The following is a 20973-nucleotide window of genomic DNA, read 5'->3' as shown; positions in this document are numbered from 1 at the left end:
TTTAAACACGTCATAACAATTACACGACTTCGAAACTTGTAATTTTAATTATTGCAAAACACAACAAGAAATTCATGCTCGCTGGCCAAAGATAGTATAATTTAATTATCGTGTCCACAACATCTTCACTCTTCGTAAGTTTCTCACCAACCTCAGCAGTGGTAACTTGAACACTTTCAATCAACTCTTGTATTTCTTGAAAACAATCATAATTATTCAAATCATAAATTTCCAAATAATTAGTTGCCAACACCTTAAAACTTTCAATTGTGAGGTAAGACATGTGAATATGCTTGTCCATTCGTCCAGGTCGCAACAGAGCTGGATCAAGCTTCTCCTTATGATTCGTCGTAAATATAATAACCCTCTCATCTCCAATACTCGACCATAGCCCGTCTATAAAATTCAGTAATCCACCAAGTGTAAGCCTATCTTGATCTCGTGAACGAGAATGACCATATACTGCGCGATTTTTAGTTCTATCTGGCAAATCAATGCTACAATCAATGTCTTCAATGACAAGTATATATAGACCTATTTTTGGTGCTCATCAACAACCTTCTCAAATCTGCGTCGCTCGTTATATTAGAAAACTCTAAATCATAAACGTCAAACTTTAGATAATTAGCAATTGCTGCAATCAAACTTGATTTCCCTGTCCCTGGCGGTCCATACAATAAATATCCTCTTTTCCTACTCTCTTATAAAAATCATGTTGCGGAAGCCAAATGTATATAGTGTGAATAAGTCACAACTACTATACCAAAAATTTTGACAGCCACTAAATAATAAATAAGACAATAAAACAATAATAAAGGGAATACCAGAATTTACGAGGTTCGGCTAATTTTGCCTACTCCTCGGACACAACCAATATTTTATTCCACTCCAAAAATACAAGTGAAATAATACTAAAGAGAGAAGATACAAATGCCTTAAACAGAGGAAAAGGCAAATGAGAGGTGTGTTTAAATCCTAAACATTATGCCTTCTTTTATAGGGGGAAATCCCCCCAAACTCAAGAGCCCACCGATGTGGGACAAAGAATTTGCCAAACTTCAACAAATCTCCACCTTGGCAAAATTTCACATCTTCAATTTTCTCTCAATAACAAATTTCAAATTTTTGATTGTGTCTAAATCTTCAATCTTCAGTGTTCAACAATGTTGATCAAATCTAAACAATGTTGAAACTTGATCGCATTCACCACCTTTGTCAGCATATCAGCAGGATTCTCCGTAGTATGAATTTTCTTCACCGTGACTCCTCCTTCTTCTATGATTTCTCGTACGAAATGATACCGAACATCAATATGCTTCGTCCTTGCATGATAAACTTGGTTCTTCGCTAATTGAATAGCACTTTGACTATCACAAAAAATTGTGATACCTTTTTGTTCAACACCAAGCTCCTTTAGCAATCCTTGAAGCCAAATTGCCTCCTTCACAGCCTCTGTAATAGCCATGTACTCTGCCTCTGTTGTAGACAAAGCAACTGTTGACTGCAAAGTAGACTTCCAACTAACTGGTGCCTTTGCAAAAGTAAACACATAACCAGTAGTTGATCTTCGTTTGTCCAGATCACCCGCAAAATCTGAGTCACAATATCCAACTACAGACTGATTGTCTTCCTGCTCAAAAACTAACCCGACATCTACAGTATTATGAATATACCGTAGAATCCACTTCACAGCTTGCCAATGCTCCTTCCCTGGATTGTGCATATATCTGCTAATAACTCCAACAGCTTGTGAAATGTCAGGCCTTGTGCAAACCATTGCATACATCAAGCTACCAACAACATTTGCGTATGGTACCTTTGACATATACTCTCGTTCAGCTTCATCCATTGGCGACATAGTAGTACTTAGCTTAAAATGGGAAGCAAGTGGAGTACTAACTGGCTTAGTCTTGTCATCTATGCCAAAACGTTGAAGTACTCTCTTCAAATATTCCTTTTGAGATAAACAGAGTTTCTTTGAACGTCTATCTCTAATTATCTCCATGCCAAGAATTTTCTTTGCCTCACCCAAATCCTTCATCTCGAACTCCTTCTTCAGTTGAATCTTCAACTTATCAATTTCTTCCGAATTCTTGGAAGCTATCAACATATCATCAACATATAGGAGAAGATATACAAAGGAACCATCTTTAAGCTTGTGCAAATACACACAATGATCGTATTTGCTTCTCTTGTACCCTTGCCGCAACATAAACTCGTCAAATCGCTTGTACCATTGTCTAGAAGATTGTTTCAATCCGTACAACGATTTTTCAAGTTTGCACACCATATTTTATTTTCCAACAACTTTGAATCCTTCTAGCTGAGTCATATAGATTTCCTTCTCCAAGTTTCCATGTAAAAACGCAGTTTTTACATCCATATGAACTAGTTCCAAATCTAATTGTGCTACAAAAGCCAACATAATTCTAATGGAGGAATGCTTTACAACTGGAGAAAACACTTCATTGTAATCAATTCCCTCCTTTTGAGCATATCCTTTGGCCACCAATCTTGCTTTGTAGCGAACATCTACTTGGTTAGGAAATCCTTCTTTCTTTGCAAATACCCATTTGCACCCAATTGCTTTCTTTCCCTTCGGGAGATTGGCCAATCTCCATGTATGATTCTGATGAAGGGACTGTATTTCATCATTCATGGCAATCCTCCACTTATCTTCTTCTGAACTTTGGACAGCGTCTTTATAAGTAGTAGGAACATCATCAGCTACAATTGAGGTTGCACAAGCAACCGTCTCTATGAGACGAACAGGTTTCGTTATTGTTCTTTTTGGCCTGCTGGTTGCTATTGATTCAAGTTGTTGTTGAGGTTCCTGAGTTGGAATCTCCTCTACTGGCTCTCCTTCCAGAGGGTAATCTTCATTTGTTTCCTCCTCTGCTTCTTGTGTAGGAAAAATAAATTTTCCCTCAAACTCCACCTGCTTAGAAGCACCTTCATTTTGTTTGGTATCTTCTGTTACCTTATTTACCATAGCAGATTCATCAAAGGTAACATCCCTGCTGAATATTACTTTCTTTGTCATAGGACACCATAAGCGATATCCTTTGACTCCAGAAGTAATTCCCATAAAAATAGCCTTCTTTGCCCTTGGATCCAATTTTGACTCTGTCACATGATAATATGCAGTTGAGCCAAACACGTGCAAAGAGTCATAATCTACAGCAGGCTTTCCATACCATTTTTCAAATGGTGTCTTGCCATCAATAGCAGCAGATGGTAGACGATTAATGAGGTGGCATGCATATGTAATTGCCTCAGCCCAAAATTCTTTGCCCAAGCCAGCATTGGACAACATACACCGTACCTTCTCCAGCAAGGTCCGGTTCATACGTTCTGCCACTCCATTCTGTTGTGGTGTATGTCTAACAGTGAAGTGTCGGACGATGCCATCATTTTCACAGACCTTATTGAAATGATCATTTTTGTATTCACCTCCATTGTCTGTGCGAATACACTTGATCCTCTTGCCTGTTTGATTCTCCACCATCGTCTTCCATTTGAGAAAAATTCCCAACACTTCATCTTTGCTCTTCATTGTATACACCCATACTCTTCGGGAAAAATCATCAACAAAGGTTACAAAATAGTGCTTCCCACCCAATGAAGGTGTTTTGGAAGGACCCCAAACATCAGAGTGTACATAATCCAAAATGCCTTTAGTATTATGGATCGCTGTACCAAATTTAACCCTTGTCTGTTTCCCTTTAACACAATGCTCACAAAACTCCAAGTTGCAAGCCTTGACTCCTTTTAACAATCCTTGATCTGATAGAGTTTTCAAGGATTTTCCTCCAGCATGTCCCAAGCGCATGTGCCATAGCTTGGTTGCTTCTGCCTCTTTGTCGTCACTGGATGTCACTGTCGCTGTCCCAATAACTGTACTGCCACGATAGCGGTACATATTATTATTCTTCCGATTAGCCTTCATTACCACTAGTGCACCGGAGCATACTCTCATCACTCCATTTTCTGCAATGATTTTGAACCCTTTTGATTCTAGGGCTCCCACAGAGATGAGATTCTTCTTCAAATCCGGTACATATCGAACATCTATCAATGTTCTGATCATTCCATCATGGTTCCTTAATCGTATTGAACCAATGCCATATGAGGTAAGAGGGCTGTTATCCGCTGTGTGGATGACTCCATATTCTCCTTCTTGAAATTCCACGAACCAGTCCCTGTTGGGACACATATGATAGCTACAAGCCGAGTCCATCAACCATATGTCTGATGATGTTGATGACTCTGTTGTAACTAATGAGAAATCTGAATCATCACAATCAGCTACATTTGAATCCATAATGGCCTTTCCATTGTTATGTTTGGCCTTATTCTTCAACTTCGGACAGTCTTTCTTCCAATGCCCTTTTTCTCGACAAAAGGCACATTCATCTTTGCTATGTCTGGATCTTGACTTGGATCTTCCCTTCTTAGTCCTCATTTGATTTTGAGGACGACCCCTCACAAATAGTGCTTCTCCTTCTCCGCCCTTCTGTTTTTCTCGCTTTCTTTGTTCATAGCTGTACAAAGCCGAACAAACTTCTCTGAGAGAAACTTCGTCATTTCCATGGAGTAGAGTAGTTTCAAGGTGCTCGTACTCATCAGGAAGTGACGCCAACAACATCAAGGCCAAGTCACCATCATCATAAGTTGTATCCATATTTTGCAAATCTGTGACCAACTTATTGAAACTGGTGATATGTTCATTCATCGTGGTACCAGGAACATAGGTGAAGTGAAACAGTCTCTTCTTCATGTACAATTTATTTTGACTATTTTTCTTTATCCTTCAGTGCTTTCCATAATTTACTTGCAGAAGTTTCCTTTGTGTATGGATATTTCTGCTCTCTAGCAAGGAAGGATCGAATGGTACCGCAAGCAACACGGTTGATAATTTTCCAATCTTCTTCTCCAATAATATCTGGTCTCTTTTCTTCAATGGCAAGATCTAGCCCTTGTTGAAAAAGGACATCTAGAACCTCGCCTTGCCACATCCCAAAATGCCCGGACCCTTCAAAAATTTCTACCGCAAATTTCGCATTTGACACAATTCTTGTCATAAGCGAAGATGCCAATGATGACGTATTATTGACACTTGATGTAGATTCTTTTTGTTTATTGTCTCCCATATTTGACACAAATATTATTTAATAGCTGACGACACAAATCAAGATTATTTCCTTTCTGATGTAGAAGATCAGACTAAGCTACAACCACAGAGCATACTCAGACAGAACCTTGACTCAGTTACCAAGATAAATCTTTTCTGATGTGGAAATCAGACTATGCTGCAACCACAGAGCATACTTAGACAATATCTTGGCTCTGATACCAATTGTTGCAGAAACTAAATGTATATAGTGTGAATAAGTCACAACTACTATACCAAAAATTATGACAACTACCAAATAATAAATAAGAAAATAAAGCAACAATAAAGGGAACACCAGAATTTACGAGGTTCGGCTAATTTTGCCTACTCCTCGGACACAACCAATATTTTATTCTACTCCAAAAATACAAGTGAAATAATACTAAAGAGAGAAGATACAAATGTCTTAAACAGATGAAAAGGCAAATGAGAGGTGTGTTTAAATCCTAAACATTAGGCCTTCTTTTATAGGGGGAAAATCCCCCCAAACTCAAGAGCCCACCGATGTGGGACAAAGAATTTGCCAAACTTCAACAAATCTTTCCTCTTTAAGAACCTATCAAGATCCTCAATTATGGATTTCTTTAGTGCTGGTTCTAATGCTAGTGTATCAAAAGTTGAAGGGTGCTCAAGATTAACTGAATCCCAAGGTTTGGAATTATAAGTAAGAATATTGGCTAGAGAATGCAACTTAACAACTTTTTTCTCATGAAACATGTCTTTGGCTTTGTTGAGTACAAAAGGGATGTAACGATTCATGATTTTGTCCTTGTATTGCTTGTTAAAACTTAGCTCAAAATAACGTTTCTCGTTAGGAAACATACCAGTATCATATTCATATTTTGTCATGGTCTTTTTTTCAGTATCGTGAACAAACCTCCAAACCAATTCAATTCCTTCAAAGGAATCAGTAATTTTCCAACAATTGGCGAATTTAACGTTCACTTTTGGGTCTTTAGGCCTTTTGCTAACGTTGAAATTGGGGGCTGTTTTGGCTGACAAGTAGATTTCAGCAGTGGCATAGACTTCGTTAGTAACCACGCCTTCTTTTTCTTCAATAGCAAGAGTTATGTTTGATGAATGAGGACGAAAATAACTAAGGATTTTGGAGACAATGTAGTTCTGGATTTGAAGAGGAATAACTTGATTCAGAATTGTCTGAAAAAGGGTAATAGTAGCAGACAATGAGGCATAGGCCTGGAATTTGACGAGACTGAAGGCATTCTCATCATCTTTACACAAACCTTAAGAAATTCGTAATACTTGGACGAGCCCTGCTATATGAACTATTTATACTGACTACTTTTGTTTTTTAACTACGATTCCTACTGCAAAAGGAGTGACTTTTCCGTTTTTACACAAGGAAAGAGAAATTTTCCTTTTTAGAACTTGTCACAATTTTTTTCAAAACGGAACCAAACGTTGCTTCTCTAACCAAAAAACTGTCTGTTTTATAGCATGTTGGTGAAACTTCTAAAATTAACTTATTTTGAAAATATTTTTCCAAAAATACTTTTCAGAAAACTTTTCAAAAAAAAGTATTTTTGGTGAGAAAGTTTAATAGGCTAACCAATTTGAAAATACTTTGGAGCAGCAACTAATATTTAACCAAACTTTTAAAAAGTGATTCTAAGTGTATATTTCTCAACAATACTTTTTTAAAAAATGCTCTTGGGAAGTAAAACATATTAACTTTTGGAAAAAAGTATTTTTAGACAAAAGAAAGTTTGGCCAAAAAGGTTATAGTATTAATTTACTCTTCTTCTTTCACCACCCAAAAACACCCGCTTCTATCACCAAACCACCTCTCATTACCATTATCGATCTATTTTAGAATATGATTTTTTATGGGTCGTCAATTTTATGCCAAACTCTAGGGGAGGAATCTCATCTATTTATTACTCTAAGTTATTTGACGGACATACTGAATTAAAGTTTGAATCCTATAAATTGATCCTCTCCCGGCATTTTAAAATACTTAACTCCATATGTATATAGTGTACGCAAGATTCTTACTATATAAATATGTTTGTGTTTGATTTTAAAATATATATCGCGTAGCCATAATGACTTATATTATAGTGGTGTTATGTGTTTTACGCAAAAAATCTTTTCAACAATTACCTACCTTTCATTCCCCATTTATTTTAATTAAACAATAAAAATTGTCAAAAATGTTAAACAATTATTGTAGGGTGAAGATCATTATTTTCGTCCAACTTTGTATCGCACACTTCTTCCCTTCATATATTTCAACTGAATGAATCCAATGCCTATTTCAACTTTGTAACGGTAAGTTATCTCTTTTTAAATCTATTAGTATTAGTACCAGCGCAATGCACGGATAATTAAAAAAAACGATCTACACCATGAAGTTTAATATGTTAGTTTTAAAACCATCTTTACAACCAAATATTAAAAACATATTAAGACTCCGGTAAAACTTTTTTCATCTCCTAATAAATGTTCCATAAGAAATAATGATACTATACAATTTGCTTGATATGAATGTTCCACGAAAAATAATAATGATATACAATTTGCTTGATATGAAGCATGTGCCTAAGGGAACATTATTGTAGCAAATGTTCATGGACATAATTTTCCAAAAGTTGTCCTCCATATTGAGGTTTAATTTATTACTACAAAAAGGCATGGGTAAAAAATCAAGAATTTTTGGTCCTTGAGCGATAATTTTTGACGGAAATGAGAAACAACATATATTGTATTACTGATGAGATAATGAAAACGATATGCCAGAATGATCTTTAGAAGGAAACTTAGTTGGCATCTAAAATTATTGCACACTTTCAGATATTTTGATTAAGTGTAGAAGAAAATATATTCAAATACATCAATAGCTTGGATTCTAGAAAGCCAATAGATCTCATCACGCGAATCTAGATGAGCTTCATGCACTTGGACTGCAGATAACATAGTCACATGCCATTGTTCCATGTCACTACAGGTAATATCTTTTTAGATTTTCTCAATGTATCTAGCTTATATTATGCTCTCTGCAATAAATTATCCAACTTTGCATTAAAGTAAAAAGTTGCATACTACCTCAATATAGAATTCTCCAGTTTCTGGTTCTTTGGCCATTGTTGTTGTCCACCCAGCAGCAGATGAGGATTGCTAGTATAATCCATTAGTATTCTTCATTTCTCACTAATCTACAAGCTCTAACATGACAGTATCACTCAAATATGATAAAATTTGTGGCAGATTAATCACAACAACATGACAATAAAATACACAAATACAGTAACCAATAATGATGGAGAGTAAATTATATATAAAGAAAACAGAGAAATACTTAATTGGCTTCAAGATTCTAGGAGTGAGGCGCTGGAAAAAAGAAAAAGCTAAAATGTCACCTCTGATGAACTGTCACATAACATAGTTATACCAAATTAAAAATATTAACTAAAGAAAATGATGCATAAGACCAAAAGATCATAAGACAATAACAATACTCAATAATTAAATGATAAATCATTTAATAACAACTCTTCCAATAGTTGCATGAATTCGATCTCCCTAAAACAAAAAATTTGAAAAGAAAGTTAAGTTAGTAAGGCGCATAACTTGAAGAAAATACACCACATTGTGTTCTCAAGGACTACCCCTATGGATCATAAAGATCACATTAGTAGCTACTTTTCAATGAGTTTTACTAATAACTTCGGGAAGTACCTAGGCTTCCCTATGCCCAATACCAACCCTACAAAAAAAGACTTCCAATTTATCCTAGATAGACTGAACAATAGACTAACAGGCTGGAAAACTAAATTCCTTAATATGGCAGGTAGGACAACTCTCATAAAAGCCACCTTAGCTGCAATCCCGAACCACGTCATGCAGATTTATGATCTCCCCAAAACAATACTCAACAAGATAGATTCTATTCAAAGGAATTTCCCATGGGGTAGCACGGAGGAAAAAAAGAAATGTCATCTTGTAAAATGGAGCATAGTCACAATGCCTAAAAAACAAGGAGGCCTAGGAATTCCTAACACCCATTTGAAAAGTTCCTCTTTCAATATAGCTTTAGCGTGGAGATATAGAAAAGAGAAAGAGGGTCTATGGGCCAAAAATATACATATTATATACAACCACAGGAAAAGCAAGAATATAGGTTCCCATACTTGGAAGGTAATTGAAAAGGGTACTGAAATATGCAACGCCAATACTAAATGACTAGTAGGTGATGGAACAACCATTAATCTGTGGCATGATAACTGGATAAATCAATCAGGAACACTTAGGGACTCCATCCAAGGCCCTATCCCAGCTGGAGAGCTTGACCATATTCTCTCCAGCTTTATTAAAAATGGAATGTTCGACCTTAGAAACTTATCCTTTGAACTCCTCCCGGACATCATTTCTAAGATAAACTGCACCTACATAAACCAAACCGGACCCACTACGGATTCATACACTTGGAACTCTAAGGATTACAACTTCTTTTCAGTTAAAGCTGCTTATGAAGCTGTCTCAGAATCCATAGGCAACGAAAAACTTAGCCTGGCTATGGAAAATCAACTTTTTAAACAAATTAAAAATTTTCCTGTGGACAATCTTTTGGGATAGGCTACCCACTAAAGATTTGCTAAAAAAAAGAGGGATTTTCCAAGAAGACACTTGTAACATTTGCAACAGGGAAATTGAGGACATAGAACATATTTTATTCCGTTGCAACTACTATAGACAAATCTGGTATCAAATCAATACAAAACACCCGTTCTCTCAGAATCGTGTGGGAAAAAATACACTTCATAATTGGCTTAAAAACAAACTCTTGTCCAAGGTCTTTTTTAATAATTACCTACGCTGGTAATATTTTCTCCCATTTCTCCTATGGCATATATGGAACTTCAGAAATGGGATCCTCTTTAGAGGAATTAAAACACCCATCACCAAAAGTCAACCCATTAGTATGGCCATGGAATTCCTTTACATGGCAAAAAACAGTTGCTTAGAACCTACCAAGAAAACTATCTTTGTAATATGGGAACCACCCAACCCCAGCTTTTACAAACTGAATATCGATGGCTCTTGCGTAGGAAACCCAGGAGTGGGAGGAATAGGAGGGGTGTTTACAGACGAAAGGGGTCGTTGGATTTTAGGGTTCAATATGGGTCTTAACCATGCTACTAACATATATATGGAAATCCTAGCCCTCCTCCATGGAGTCAAACTAGCACTAACAGAAAAACTCCTTCCACTAGTAATAGAGACGGACTGCTTGGAACTATTAAACCTCCTAAAATCTAATAATTGTCTCTACCAAAATTTAATTGATGACTGCAGGTACCTATTATGGGAGGCAAATGATCCACAGCTGAAGCACGTCTTTAGAGAGGCTAATAGAGTAGCGAACCTGTTAGCTAAGAATGGTTGCAGCCTGGACACTTTTTGTACTTTGCAAACTTTTGTTGTTCCGCCTGTTTTTGTTATCCATGTTCTAAAAAGAGACATTCTAGGCACTATGTTACCTAGACTGAGCTCTAATTATAATAACTCTTAGTTGTTGTTGTTGAATAAATCGTTATTACCAAAAAAAAAAAGGGGGATTTGAAACAAATTCCACTGTCCTAAATATACAAAAACTTTCTAGAAATGGATATGTTAATTAATGTCAAGAGAGATATGGGGAGATAGTAACTGTAGTTAACTGAAAATTTGACACAAATAATATAATTAATGCGCCTATTAATTGTTACTTCTATTTATAATCTATGTCACTTTAATGCGTTAATGGCATGAAATTAATGCTTAAATCCTCTGAAATCTTGTCTTTTCTTTTTCGTCGGTATCTGCATTGGAGCCCGACTAGTATATTCGGATTTGCACTGCATAGGGTCCCATTCGGGGGGAAGCGTTCCCTATCAAAAAAATTTCTACACCTAAAGCTCGAACCCAAAATTTCTAGTTAAGGGAAGAACAACGACATCCGCTGCACCACATCCTTAATTTGGTGATTTTCCTTTCTTTTGTCGGTACTCCTTTTTTACCTCTTTAAAATTATATTGAGAAGTAGGTTTTGGTAGCCAAACTATTTGGTCCCTTAAAATTAAAGAGCATTAACCTCTCTTTTTCACTAGAAGAGAAATTAAATACGATTAGGCTGCTTCCAGATTTTACACGTTAGAAAGTCGCTGTAATGGCAACTTTCATTTATTTCAATAACGAAATATCACTGAATTCTAGATATCTCATTTTGAATAATCTTTCAATAAAATTTGAATTATATATAGATAAACTTATAAATATCATTTTATAGCATTTAAAATAAATATAAAAATATGTCATTTTTTAGACATATGAAGAAATACCATCATATAAATTAAGATAGGAGGAGTCATCATATATATAGATAAACCTATAAATATCAATTTCTACTTCTATTTTTCCCCGGTAAGTGTACATACCTAATTAGTCATACTTAGTATTTACCTTGTGCGCGCGTATATAGTCAACAGCGTCATACTAATTTCCAATTGTGTGTATATATATGTGTCCATCAAAATGGCGCAGGCAATCAATCTATATCAGTTCATTAACCATGGCCACGGCTTCGGCATTATTATCATCGCCATCACTTGTTTCCATTTGTGACAAATCCTTCATCAAACCTTCTTGTCTTACCCCTCCTAAGCTTAGACTTCACAAGCTCTCTTTCGTCGATCAATTCCTCAGTAATAAGTATATTCCTGTGGCCTTTTTTTACCCTAAACCGCAACGAGAAGAGTCAAACAATAATTCCCAACTTTCCCATATAGCTGATTTGTTGCAGAGATCTCTATCACAAACGTTAGTCTCTTACTATCCTTATGCAGGAAAATTGAGAGACAATGCTACTGTTGAGTGTAACGATATAGGAGCTGAGTTCTTGAGTGTTCAAATAAAGTATCCCATGTCTGAAATCCTTAACCATCCTCATGCAACTGATGCAGAGAGTATAGTTTTTCCAAAGGACTTGCCTTGGAAGAATAATTATGAAGGTGGTAATTTACTTGTGGTCCAATTAAGTAAGTTTGATTGTGGGGGAATAGCCATTAGTGCATGTTTATCGCATAAGATTGGTGATGGTTCCTCTGTGATTAATTTCCTTAATGATTGGGCTAATGTCACTCGTGATCATACATTTGTAGTTCCTTCTCCTAGATTTGTAGGAGATTCCATTTTCCCTTCACAAAATGGTCCTCTTATTGCTCCACAAAGTATGTCTAATGTCAGTGAGTGCGTACAGAAAAGACTCATTTTTCCTGCCGCCAAGGTAGATGCTCTTCGAGCTAAGGTAATATACTACCACCAGTTTACTAGCTATTTATATATATATATATATATGTCTTCTAAAATTTGTGCACAACTTTTTAGAAAGATATTGATACTCCCTCTGTTCTCATTTATATGGCGTAGTTCGACCTTTGCACCAAGTTTAAGAAAGAACCAAAAATAAAATTAGTCGTGATATTTGTGTGACTATAAAACTTATCATTCAAATTTAGGGATGTGCCAGAAGTTCAAATTTATTTATTTCCAAATTTAGAAAAGTGTCAAACGAAGGGAGTAGTCTCAACTATTAGGGTACAATCAAACCTCTTTAGAACAACCTCGTTTGTTCCAGATTTTTTTGGTTGTTACAGCGAAGTTTATAAAGAACATATATTATAACATACATGGAAGTTGGTTCCAAAAGAAACTTGGCTTTTATAGTGAATGATTGTTATATGACGATATTGACTGTATTTGTTAAAGGTACTCTTAAATGTGTCACCTACTTAAATAAATTTATCTTGCAAAAAAAGAGTGACATTTTTTGGGATTGAAGATAGCAGTTGAATCAGGAGTAGAGAACCCAACACGGGCTGAAGTTGTTAGTGCACTTCTTTACAAATGTGCAACAAAGTCAAAGGCAGCAGCATCAAGTTCTGGAAATATACAACCATCTAGGTTGGTTCACTACTTAAATGTACGTACGATGATGAAACCTCGTCTACCACGAAGTACAATTGGAAATCTTTTATCCGTGTTCTCCACAGCAGCTACGCAAGATATTGAGTTGCCAAGAATGGTTCGTAATCTGAGGAAGGAAGTTGAGGTAGCGTACAAGAAAGACCAAGTTGAACAAAATGAACTGGTCTTAGAAGTAGTAGAATCCATGAAAAAAGGAAAATTACCATTTGAAGAAAACGACGAAAATAGTACGTATTTTTGCAGCAACCTTTGCAAATTCCCATTTTACAGTGTAGATTTTGGATGGGGAAAGCCAGAAAGAGTGTGTATAGCAAATGGTCCTTCCAAGAATTACTTCTTCTTGAAAGATTACAAAACTAGGCGAGGCGTGGAGGCGCAAGTGATGTTGCAGAAACAACATATGTCTGCATTTGAATGTGATGAGGAACTCCTTCAGTTTGCCTCCTCCTCCTCAGGAGTTTGAAATCTGCATTTCTGTTGATTTTGTATGATTTTACTACCGTATTTTATGGTTAACACTGATATTGTTCAACTTTGAGCTACTAAGTTATTTCAACGTTCAATATTAAGAATTTAATCCTATTGCCAATTATCTAAGTTATATATTTACTCCCTTGAAATTTATGATTTTAAGCATGTTATAACATTTGTTAAAAATTCACAACAAAAATGAAATTCGTGGAGTTTAAGGAAGAAAGAAATTTATAATTTTAAACACGTCATAACAGTTACACGACTTCGAAACTTGTACTTTTAATTATCTCAAAACACAACAAGAAATTTATGCTCGCTGGCCAAAGATAGTATAATTTAATTATCGTGTCCACAGGGATTGGATTTATGCGACTATAAAACTTTCAAAACTTGTAACTTTAAATGTGTCCTTATACGTCTATGGTATAAAAGTTTCTCATTAAAGATAAAATGAAAAAAAGTTAAACAAATTATTTTTAATTATCGAAGTACTATATTGCAAACCGACCGACACATAAATCTATTCTATATTAAAAGCACGAAGACCTTTAGCAAAATATCGTTCGTCTTTTTTACCCTTTAAAAACAAATTAAACATTGGACAAAATAGTCATTTAATTATTTTACTAAAATTTTGGAATTTAAAATTAACTAAACTTTTGGCGTTTAACTCTTTCCTTATTTGAATAAAGTAAATCTCTTAATATATAGGAATTTCAAAACAAATACCAATTTATATATATACTAGTTTCTATATATATGTCTCGCACGTATAACTATAGGCGCGTCTAATAGTTAATGTAAGATATATATGTGAAAAGATTTGGCAGGTTTGAACCATAAAATCTTGCTTTCTGTTAAGTCTTTTTATTATATGAGGAGGAGGAACTTTTGGTCTTTGAATATATCAATAATTTTGGTCTTGCAATTTAATTTATCTGGATGTTACCATTCGAATATGTATATTAAATGTATATCTCATAATCTTATATCCAAAAAAGAAGTTACTACTATTTTCGTTTACCTTGATCTCTCTATCCATATTTAGGCTTATAAGTGGCGTCTAACTCCGGCGATTTTTTTTTTACTGTAACTATATTAAGATAGATAGGTGTCTTTTATCCCTTCACCTATTAACTCTTATTTTTATGATTTTATCTCCTTTTTATTTGTCTAGAGAAAACTTTAGCAAAATTGCAAGCAATTGCTATTTTTAGTTGAGTAGGACAATTGTTTTTGAGTCTAAATAATGAAATGTAATAATTTGTTTCCCATAATAATTAGCAAACTCTAAGATATCAATGTAATTAATTGCCAGCTCGGTCTTTTGAGTCTTGAACAACATGGTATCGAGGTCAAATTGACTTTATTTCTTTCACTGCAAAAATAAGACTGTGAAACCAAAAGTACATATCAAGGAGCTAGGCAAAGGTCTATTGAATATCTTTTTTTTTGGGGTAATCAACTGTATTTTATTGGATATCATTTTTGAATCACAAAAAAGAAACGGATTAAATCAGACGCACAAAATCTTCAAAAAACTTGAATGGAAGTAAAGGAAAAGAAATTCCATTATGCAATATTTTTTTCGCCGGAAATTAATTTTTTCTTGCATGCCGTCATAACAGATAAAAAATCTACAAAATCATACCAACAAAAAGGACATTATCTGTGATTTCGATCCTACTTATCTCTCTGTGCTACAAGCAAGACTATATAATAGACTAATATAGTGTATCTATTGAGTGGTATAGCAGTTGCAAGTGCAAAAGTATCTTTGAATAATTAATATAGGCTATTGAAGCTAGCATATCGCTCAATCCAGATGTTCTCTACTTTTCAAAGTAATTTCTGCTATATACTGTAAAGTAATGAGTCTCATGACCAAATACATGAATATAGACACGTTTGAAGAAGCATGTTTATACACCAAGTCAAAATCCTCGCAGGAATACAATAATCGCAGCATACGAGCCTTTGAGAGAGAGAGAGAGAGAGAAACCCTTTTATTTTATGTCTTAGTAGTTTTATTTTATGTTTTTTGAATTTTTAAGTACTTGTACCTGATAATCAACCTAAAGTTTTAACCTTTTTCACACTCAAAAAAAAAAAAAAGGTAACCCTTTTGCCTCACCTCTCTTTTTCAAATAAAAGTAAAATCCTTTGCTCACTCCTCCTAAAAAATAAAAAAAAACTTTTTTAAACGATTGTTTTAACCTTACTCTTCGTCTGCTCAAGCTCGACTTCGACAGCCCGAATCAGCGACGATTATTGAGTTTGAGACTCTTCTTCAACTGAAACAATAATTTTATTTGAGTAATTTTTTTTCTTTTGATAATATTAACATAGCAAAATAATTTGGTATCGAGATTTTGCTTTCTGCAAAGAGCTTTAGAGCCAAAACGTCAACTTAAAGTTTGTATTTTGTTGATAAATAAATTATTATACTCATTATATTTTTATAGAGTTATAAGTCGAACTTTATCACTAGTAATTGGTATGCTTAAGGCAATGGAATCATGGGTCCGCATATGTATACAAAGGATAAAAAATTTATCGACTATATTTTCTCGCGCAACGAATACAGCTAGCGAAATACAGAAATACAGAAAAATAAATATTCTTGTTTAGATTCGACTCAAGACCTTCGCTAGCTAAACGAGCACTCTACCCAAGTGAGCTACGAGAGCTTGTTGCTTTCTTGTTTCAGTTCAAAACTATTAATCTTTTATTTCATGAATTTGCTATAAAATTGAAATAGAGCTACGAATAGTTTGCAAGTATATGTACGAATGATAAATACAGTAAATGTTTGATGTGTTGCGTAATTTAAAAGGTAATTTTTCATCATATTGACAGAAAAAGAATTGCAAATTATAATACTTTTTGTATAGTTTTTGAATTTCTATTTTGACTTTAAAATACTAAGTTGATCTAATTCAATTTAGCTTCAAAGATTAGTAAAATTGACTTTCAATAAACAAAAGGTGCCACATAATAGCCACAAAAATTCTCAAAACTACAAGTTTTGTATACTTTAATTACACTACATAACTTATTATTATACCCTCCTAAAAATATATTTGAACTATATATTGTAAATGAGTTTACAAAGCGAAGTCTCATTTGATAAATAAATCAACTAAACCAAAGATAAAGATGGACTTTGAATCAAGAATTCGAAAGATCGGCTATAGAGGGTTGAATCGGCATACTAATGACATGAAAAATTTTCGAGACTTTCTTTAGCGACTTTGCTCTGTTTTTCTTTTTAGTCTACAACTCATATATGGTGCCACCCTTGAAGCTTTAAATTAAACAAGAGAAACTAGCAGACACTGTAAAAATCCTAATTTTGGTATTCAAATATATTTTCAAGTTCGGAAATTATGAAAAATCTGGCGAAATTTGTATCAAAAATATCCGCAATGAATTAATCTCCCTGCAAGGTATTTATAAAATTGTCTCAAAGGATAATGTCTTTCTTCTTGGCCTTGCCTGCACATGGATTGTGGACATCTGAGGCTGATGCGAAATTTGTGTTAATAATCAACAAGAAATATGAAGATTTCCATCTTAGAAATCTGGGTAAAATCTATGGGACGAATATAATAAAATTATCCTTAAATACGAACCAATAGAATAGTGCCATATGTATTGTATAAAATCTCACTTGGTCAAAAAGTTAGTAGTTAATTTAAAGGGCACTTTTAAGACAAAACCTAACGTTAAGGGCAATTTATGGCCCAATAGGTGGAAGGAGGGCAAATTGAGCCATTTTCAATACCGGGCATTTTGGCCCTTTTTCGAATTTCAATTTTCACATATTAGTCTGGAAAGAGAAATGTTGAAAAATCGTGAGAGTAAATTTTGGTTAATTCGGATATGTACAAGTTAATTTATGTTCAAAAAAAATTCATAACTTCAACCTAATTATTTGTTGGAAAAATGACATTGTATACCCGTTGTAAAAATAATAGCCGAAAAAATATATAAAATTTGTATATTTTTGTATATATACATTTTGTATGTTATATACAAATTTTATATATTTTTTTGGCTACCAAATATAAATAGTTTCTGGCGCGAGCCTAAAGTGAAAATAATCCTTGTTGGGTTAGCATTCTTTTTGTTTGAAAACATAAACTACTATATGTGTTTATTTCTTGACCCAAAATATTTTGGTGATATTCAAATAAAATGTCTATGAATTCAACTTTTCATGCCTATTCAAAGGGATCAGGAAGAAATAGGAGTAGCAAACGAATGTGAAGAAGCTATATATGTAAAGATTTTTAAAACAGAGACAAAACATAAGACGAGCCATTAAATTTTATGTATGATTTTGTGATATCTAGAATGTGTATGATTTTGTGATATGCGGATACGTTACTAATTTTTTTCTGCATTTCCAACTGGAATAGTGATTTCAGCTGAATCAACCGAACTAGCTCTAAATCCGCCTATATATATGTGTGTTGATTCCTAATTATCGAAATTTTGATTCTCTCGTCCTAACTATCAAAATTTCATCAATATGGATTGGGAGGTTGGATTACATGTATACTCGTGTGGTAATTGGTAATCCCTCCGTCCCATTTATGTAGCACTTTTTGGTTCCCTAGATTCAAATTATATGAAATTTGACTAATATTTTAAAAGCCATTTTTTCATCATATTGACATGAGAAGAATTGCAAATTATAATATTTTTTGTATAGTTTTTGAATATTTAATTTTAACTTTAAAATATTAAATTGATCTAATTCAATTTGGCTTCAAAGATTAGTCAAATTGACTTTCAATAAACAAAATGTGCCATATAAATTGGGACATAGTGAATATTTAAAATGCAATTTCATCGTAATCTTTTTTACTTTAAAGGTCAAAATCTTTTATGATTTGCGGAAGTTAATTAACAAAACAAACCTTGAGCAATAATAAATAAAGCAAACAAAAAAAATATCGAGACACAATAACGTTTGGTCAATTGAATTATGTTATACTCAAAGATTTACTCCTTTGTTGTAGCATCATCAGTTGTCTCCTCTTCAGTATTATTGATTCTTTTACTCTTGAGAAAATTGACAAGACCTGAAAGACAAACATCAGCATCTTCACTCTTCGTAAGTTCCTCACCAACCTCAGCAGTGGTAACTTGAACACTTTCAATCAACTCTTGTATTTCTTGAAAACAATCATAATTATTCAAATCATAAATTTCCAAATAATTAGTTGCCAACACCTTAAAACTTTCAATTGTCAGGTAAGACATGTGAATATGCTTGTCCATTCGTCCAGGTCGCAACAGAGCTGGATCAAGCTTCTCCTTATGATTCGTCGTAAATATAATAACCCTCTCATCTCCAATACTCGACCATAGCCCGTTTATAAAATTCAGCAATCCACCAAGTGGCATCCTATCTTGATCTCGTGAACGAGAATGACCATATACTGCGCGATTTTTAGTTCTATCTGGCAAATCAATGCTACAATCAATGTCTTCAATGACAAGTATATATAGACCTATTTTTGGTGCTCATCAACAACCTTCTCAAATCTGCGTCGCTCGTTATATTAGAAAACTCTAAATCATAAACGTCAAACTTTAGATAATTAGCAATTGCTGCAATCAAACTTGATTTCCCTGTCCCTGGCGGTCCATACAATAAATATCCTCTTTTCCTACTCTCCTATAAAAATCTTGTTGCGGAAGCCAAATGTATATAGTGTGAATAAGTCACAACTACTATACCAAAAATTATGACAGCCATCAAATAATAAATAAGACAATAAAACAACAATAAAGGGAATACCAGAATTTACGAGGTTCGGCTAATTTTGCCTACTCCTCGGACACAACCAATATTTTATTCCACTCCAAAAATACAAGTGAAATAATACTAAAGAGAGAAGATACAAATGCCTTAAACAGATGAAAAGGCAAATGAGAGGTGTGCTTAAATCCTAAACATTAGGCCTTCTTTTATAGGGGGAAAATCCCCCAAACTCAAGAGCCCACCAATGTGGGACAAAGAATTTGCCAAACTTCAACAAATCTTTCCTCTTTAAAAACCTATCAAGATCCTCAATTATGGATTTCTTTAGTGCTGGTTCTAATGCTAGTGTATCAAAAGTTGAAGGATGCTCAAGATTAACTGAATCCCAAGGTTTGAAATTATAAGTAAGAATATTGGCTAGAGAATGCAACTTAACAACTTTTTTCTCATGAGACATATCTTTGGCTTTGTTGAGTACAAAAGGGATGTAACAGTTCATGATTTTGTTCTTGTACTGCTTATTAAAGCTTAGCTCAAAGTAATGTTTCTCGTTAGGAAATATACCAGTATCATATTCATCTTTTGTCATGGTCTTTTTCTCAGTATCGTGAACAAACCTCCAAACCAATTCAATTCCTTCAAAGGTTTTCCCACAATTGGCGAATTTGACGTTCACTTTCGGGTCTTTAGGCCTTTTGCTAACGTTGAAACGTTGAAATTGGGGGCTGGTTTTGGCTGACAAGTAGATTTCAGCAGTGGCATAGACTTCGTTAGTAACCACGCCTTCTTTTTCTTCAATAGCAAGAGTTATGTTTGATGAATGAGGACGAAAATAACTAAGGATTTTGGAGACTATGTAGTTCTGGATTTGAAGAGGAATAACTTGATTCAGAATTGTCTGAAAAAGTGTAATAGTAGCAGACAATGAGGCATAGGCCTGGAATATTGACGAGACTGAAGGCATTCTCATCATCTTTACACAAACCTTAAGAAATTCGTAATACTTGGACGAGCCCTGCTATATGAACTATTTATACTGACTACTTTTGTTTTTTAACTACGATTCCTACTGCAAAAAGAGTGACTTTTCCGTTTTTACACAAGGAAACAGAAATTTTCCTTTTTAGAACTTGTCACAATTATTTTCAAAACGGAACCAAACGTTGCTTCTCTAACCAAAAAACTCGGTCTGTTTTATAGCATGTTGGTGAAACTTCTAAATTAACTTATTTTGAAAATATTTTTCCAAAAATACTTTTCAGAAAACTTTTCAAAAAAAAGTATTGTTGGTGAGAAAGTTTAATAGGCTAACCAATTTGAAAATACTTTGGAGCAGCAATTAATGTTTAACCAAACTTTTAAAAAGTGATTCTAAGTGTATATTTCTCAACAGTACTTTTTAAAAAAATGCTCTTGGGAAGAAAAACATATTAACTTTTGGAAAAAAGTATTTTTAGACAAAAGAAAGTTTGGCCAAAAAGGTTATAGTATTAATTTACTCTTCTTCTTTCACCACCCAAAAACACCAGCTTCTATCACCAAACCACCTCTCATTACC

General features: G+C 34.2%; 1 protein-coding gene and 2 pseudogenes across 1 annotated transcript; 1 reads left to right on the top strand and 2 right to left on the bottom strand.

Annotated features, from left to right (window-relative positions):
* Positions 1–19: 19 nt before the first annotated feature.
* Positions 20–8281, bottom strand: LOC104215336 (AAA-ATPase At5g17760-like; annotated as a pseudogene).
* Positions 8282–11668: 3387 nt separating this feature from the next.
* On the top strand, positions 11669–13739 carry LOC138887220 (acyltransferase Pun1-like). Its single transcript, XM_070168946.1, has 2 exons — positions 11669–12482; positions 13017–13739. The coding sequence occupies exons 1-2, from the start codon at positions 11697–11699 to the stop codon at positions 13623–13625; spliced, it is 1395 nt and encodes a 464-aa protein (XP_070025047.1). The 5' UTR covers positions 11669–11696; the 3' UTR covers positions 13626–13739.
* A 4910-nt stretch (positions 13740–18649) lies between these two features.
* Positions 18650–20388, bottom strand: LOC104248575 (AAA-ATPase At5g17760-like; annotated as a pseudogene).
* Positions 20389–20973: the final 585 nt, after the last annotated feature.

The sequence above is a fragment of the Nicotiana sylvestris genome, chromosome 1 (assembly GCF_000393655.2).
Source record: "Nicotiana sylvestris chromosome 1, ASM39365v2, whole genome shotgun sequence".
Taxonomy (NCBI): domain Eukaryota; kingdom Viridiplantae; phylum Streptophyta; class Magnoliopsida; order Solanales; family Solanaceae; genus Nicotiana; species Nicotiana sylvestris.
This window is presented reverse-complemented; position numbering and strand designations above follow the sequence as displayed.

What these genes read in the sequence shown, in the direction of transcription:
- LOC138887220 (XM_070168946.1), top strand. Translation starts at nt 11,697, where the DNA reads ATGTGTCCATCAAAATGGCGCAGGCAATCAATCTATATCAGTTCATTA. An exon ending in TAGATGCTCTTCGAGCTAAG is followed by an intron (nt 12,483 to 13,016) that starts GTAATATACTAC and finishes TTGGGATTGAAG; the next exon opens with ATAGCAGTTGAATCAGGAGT.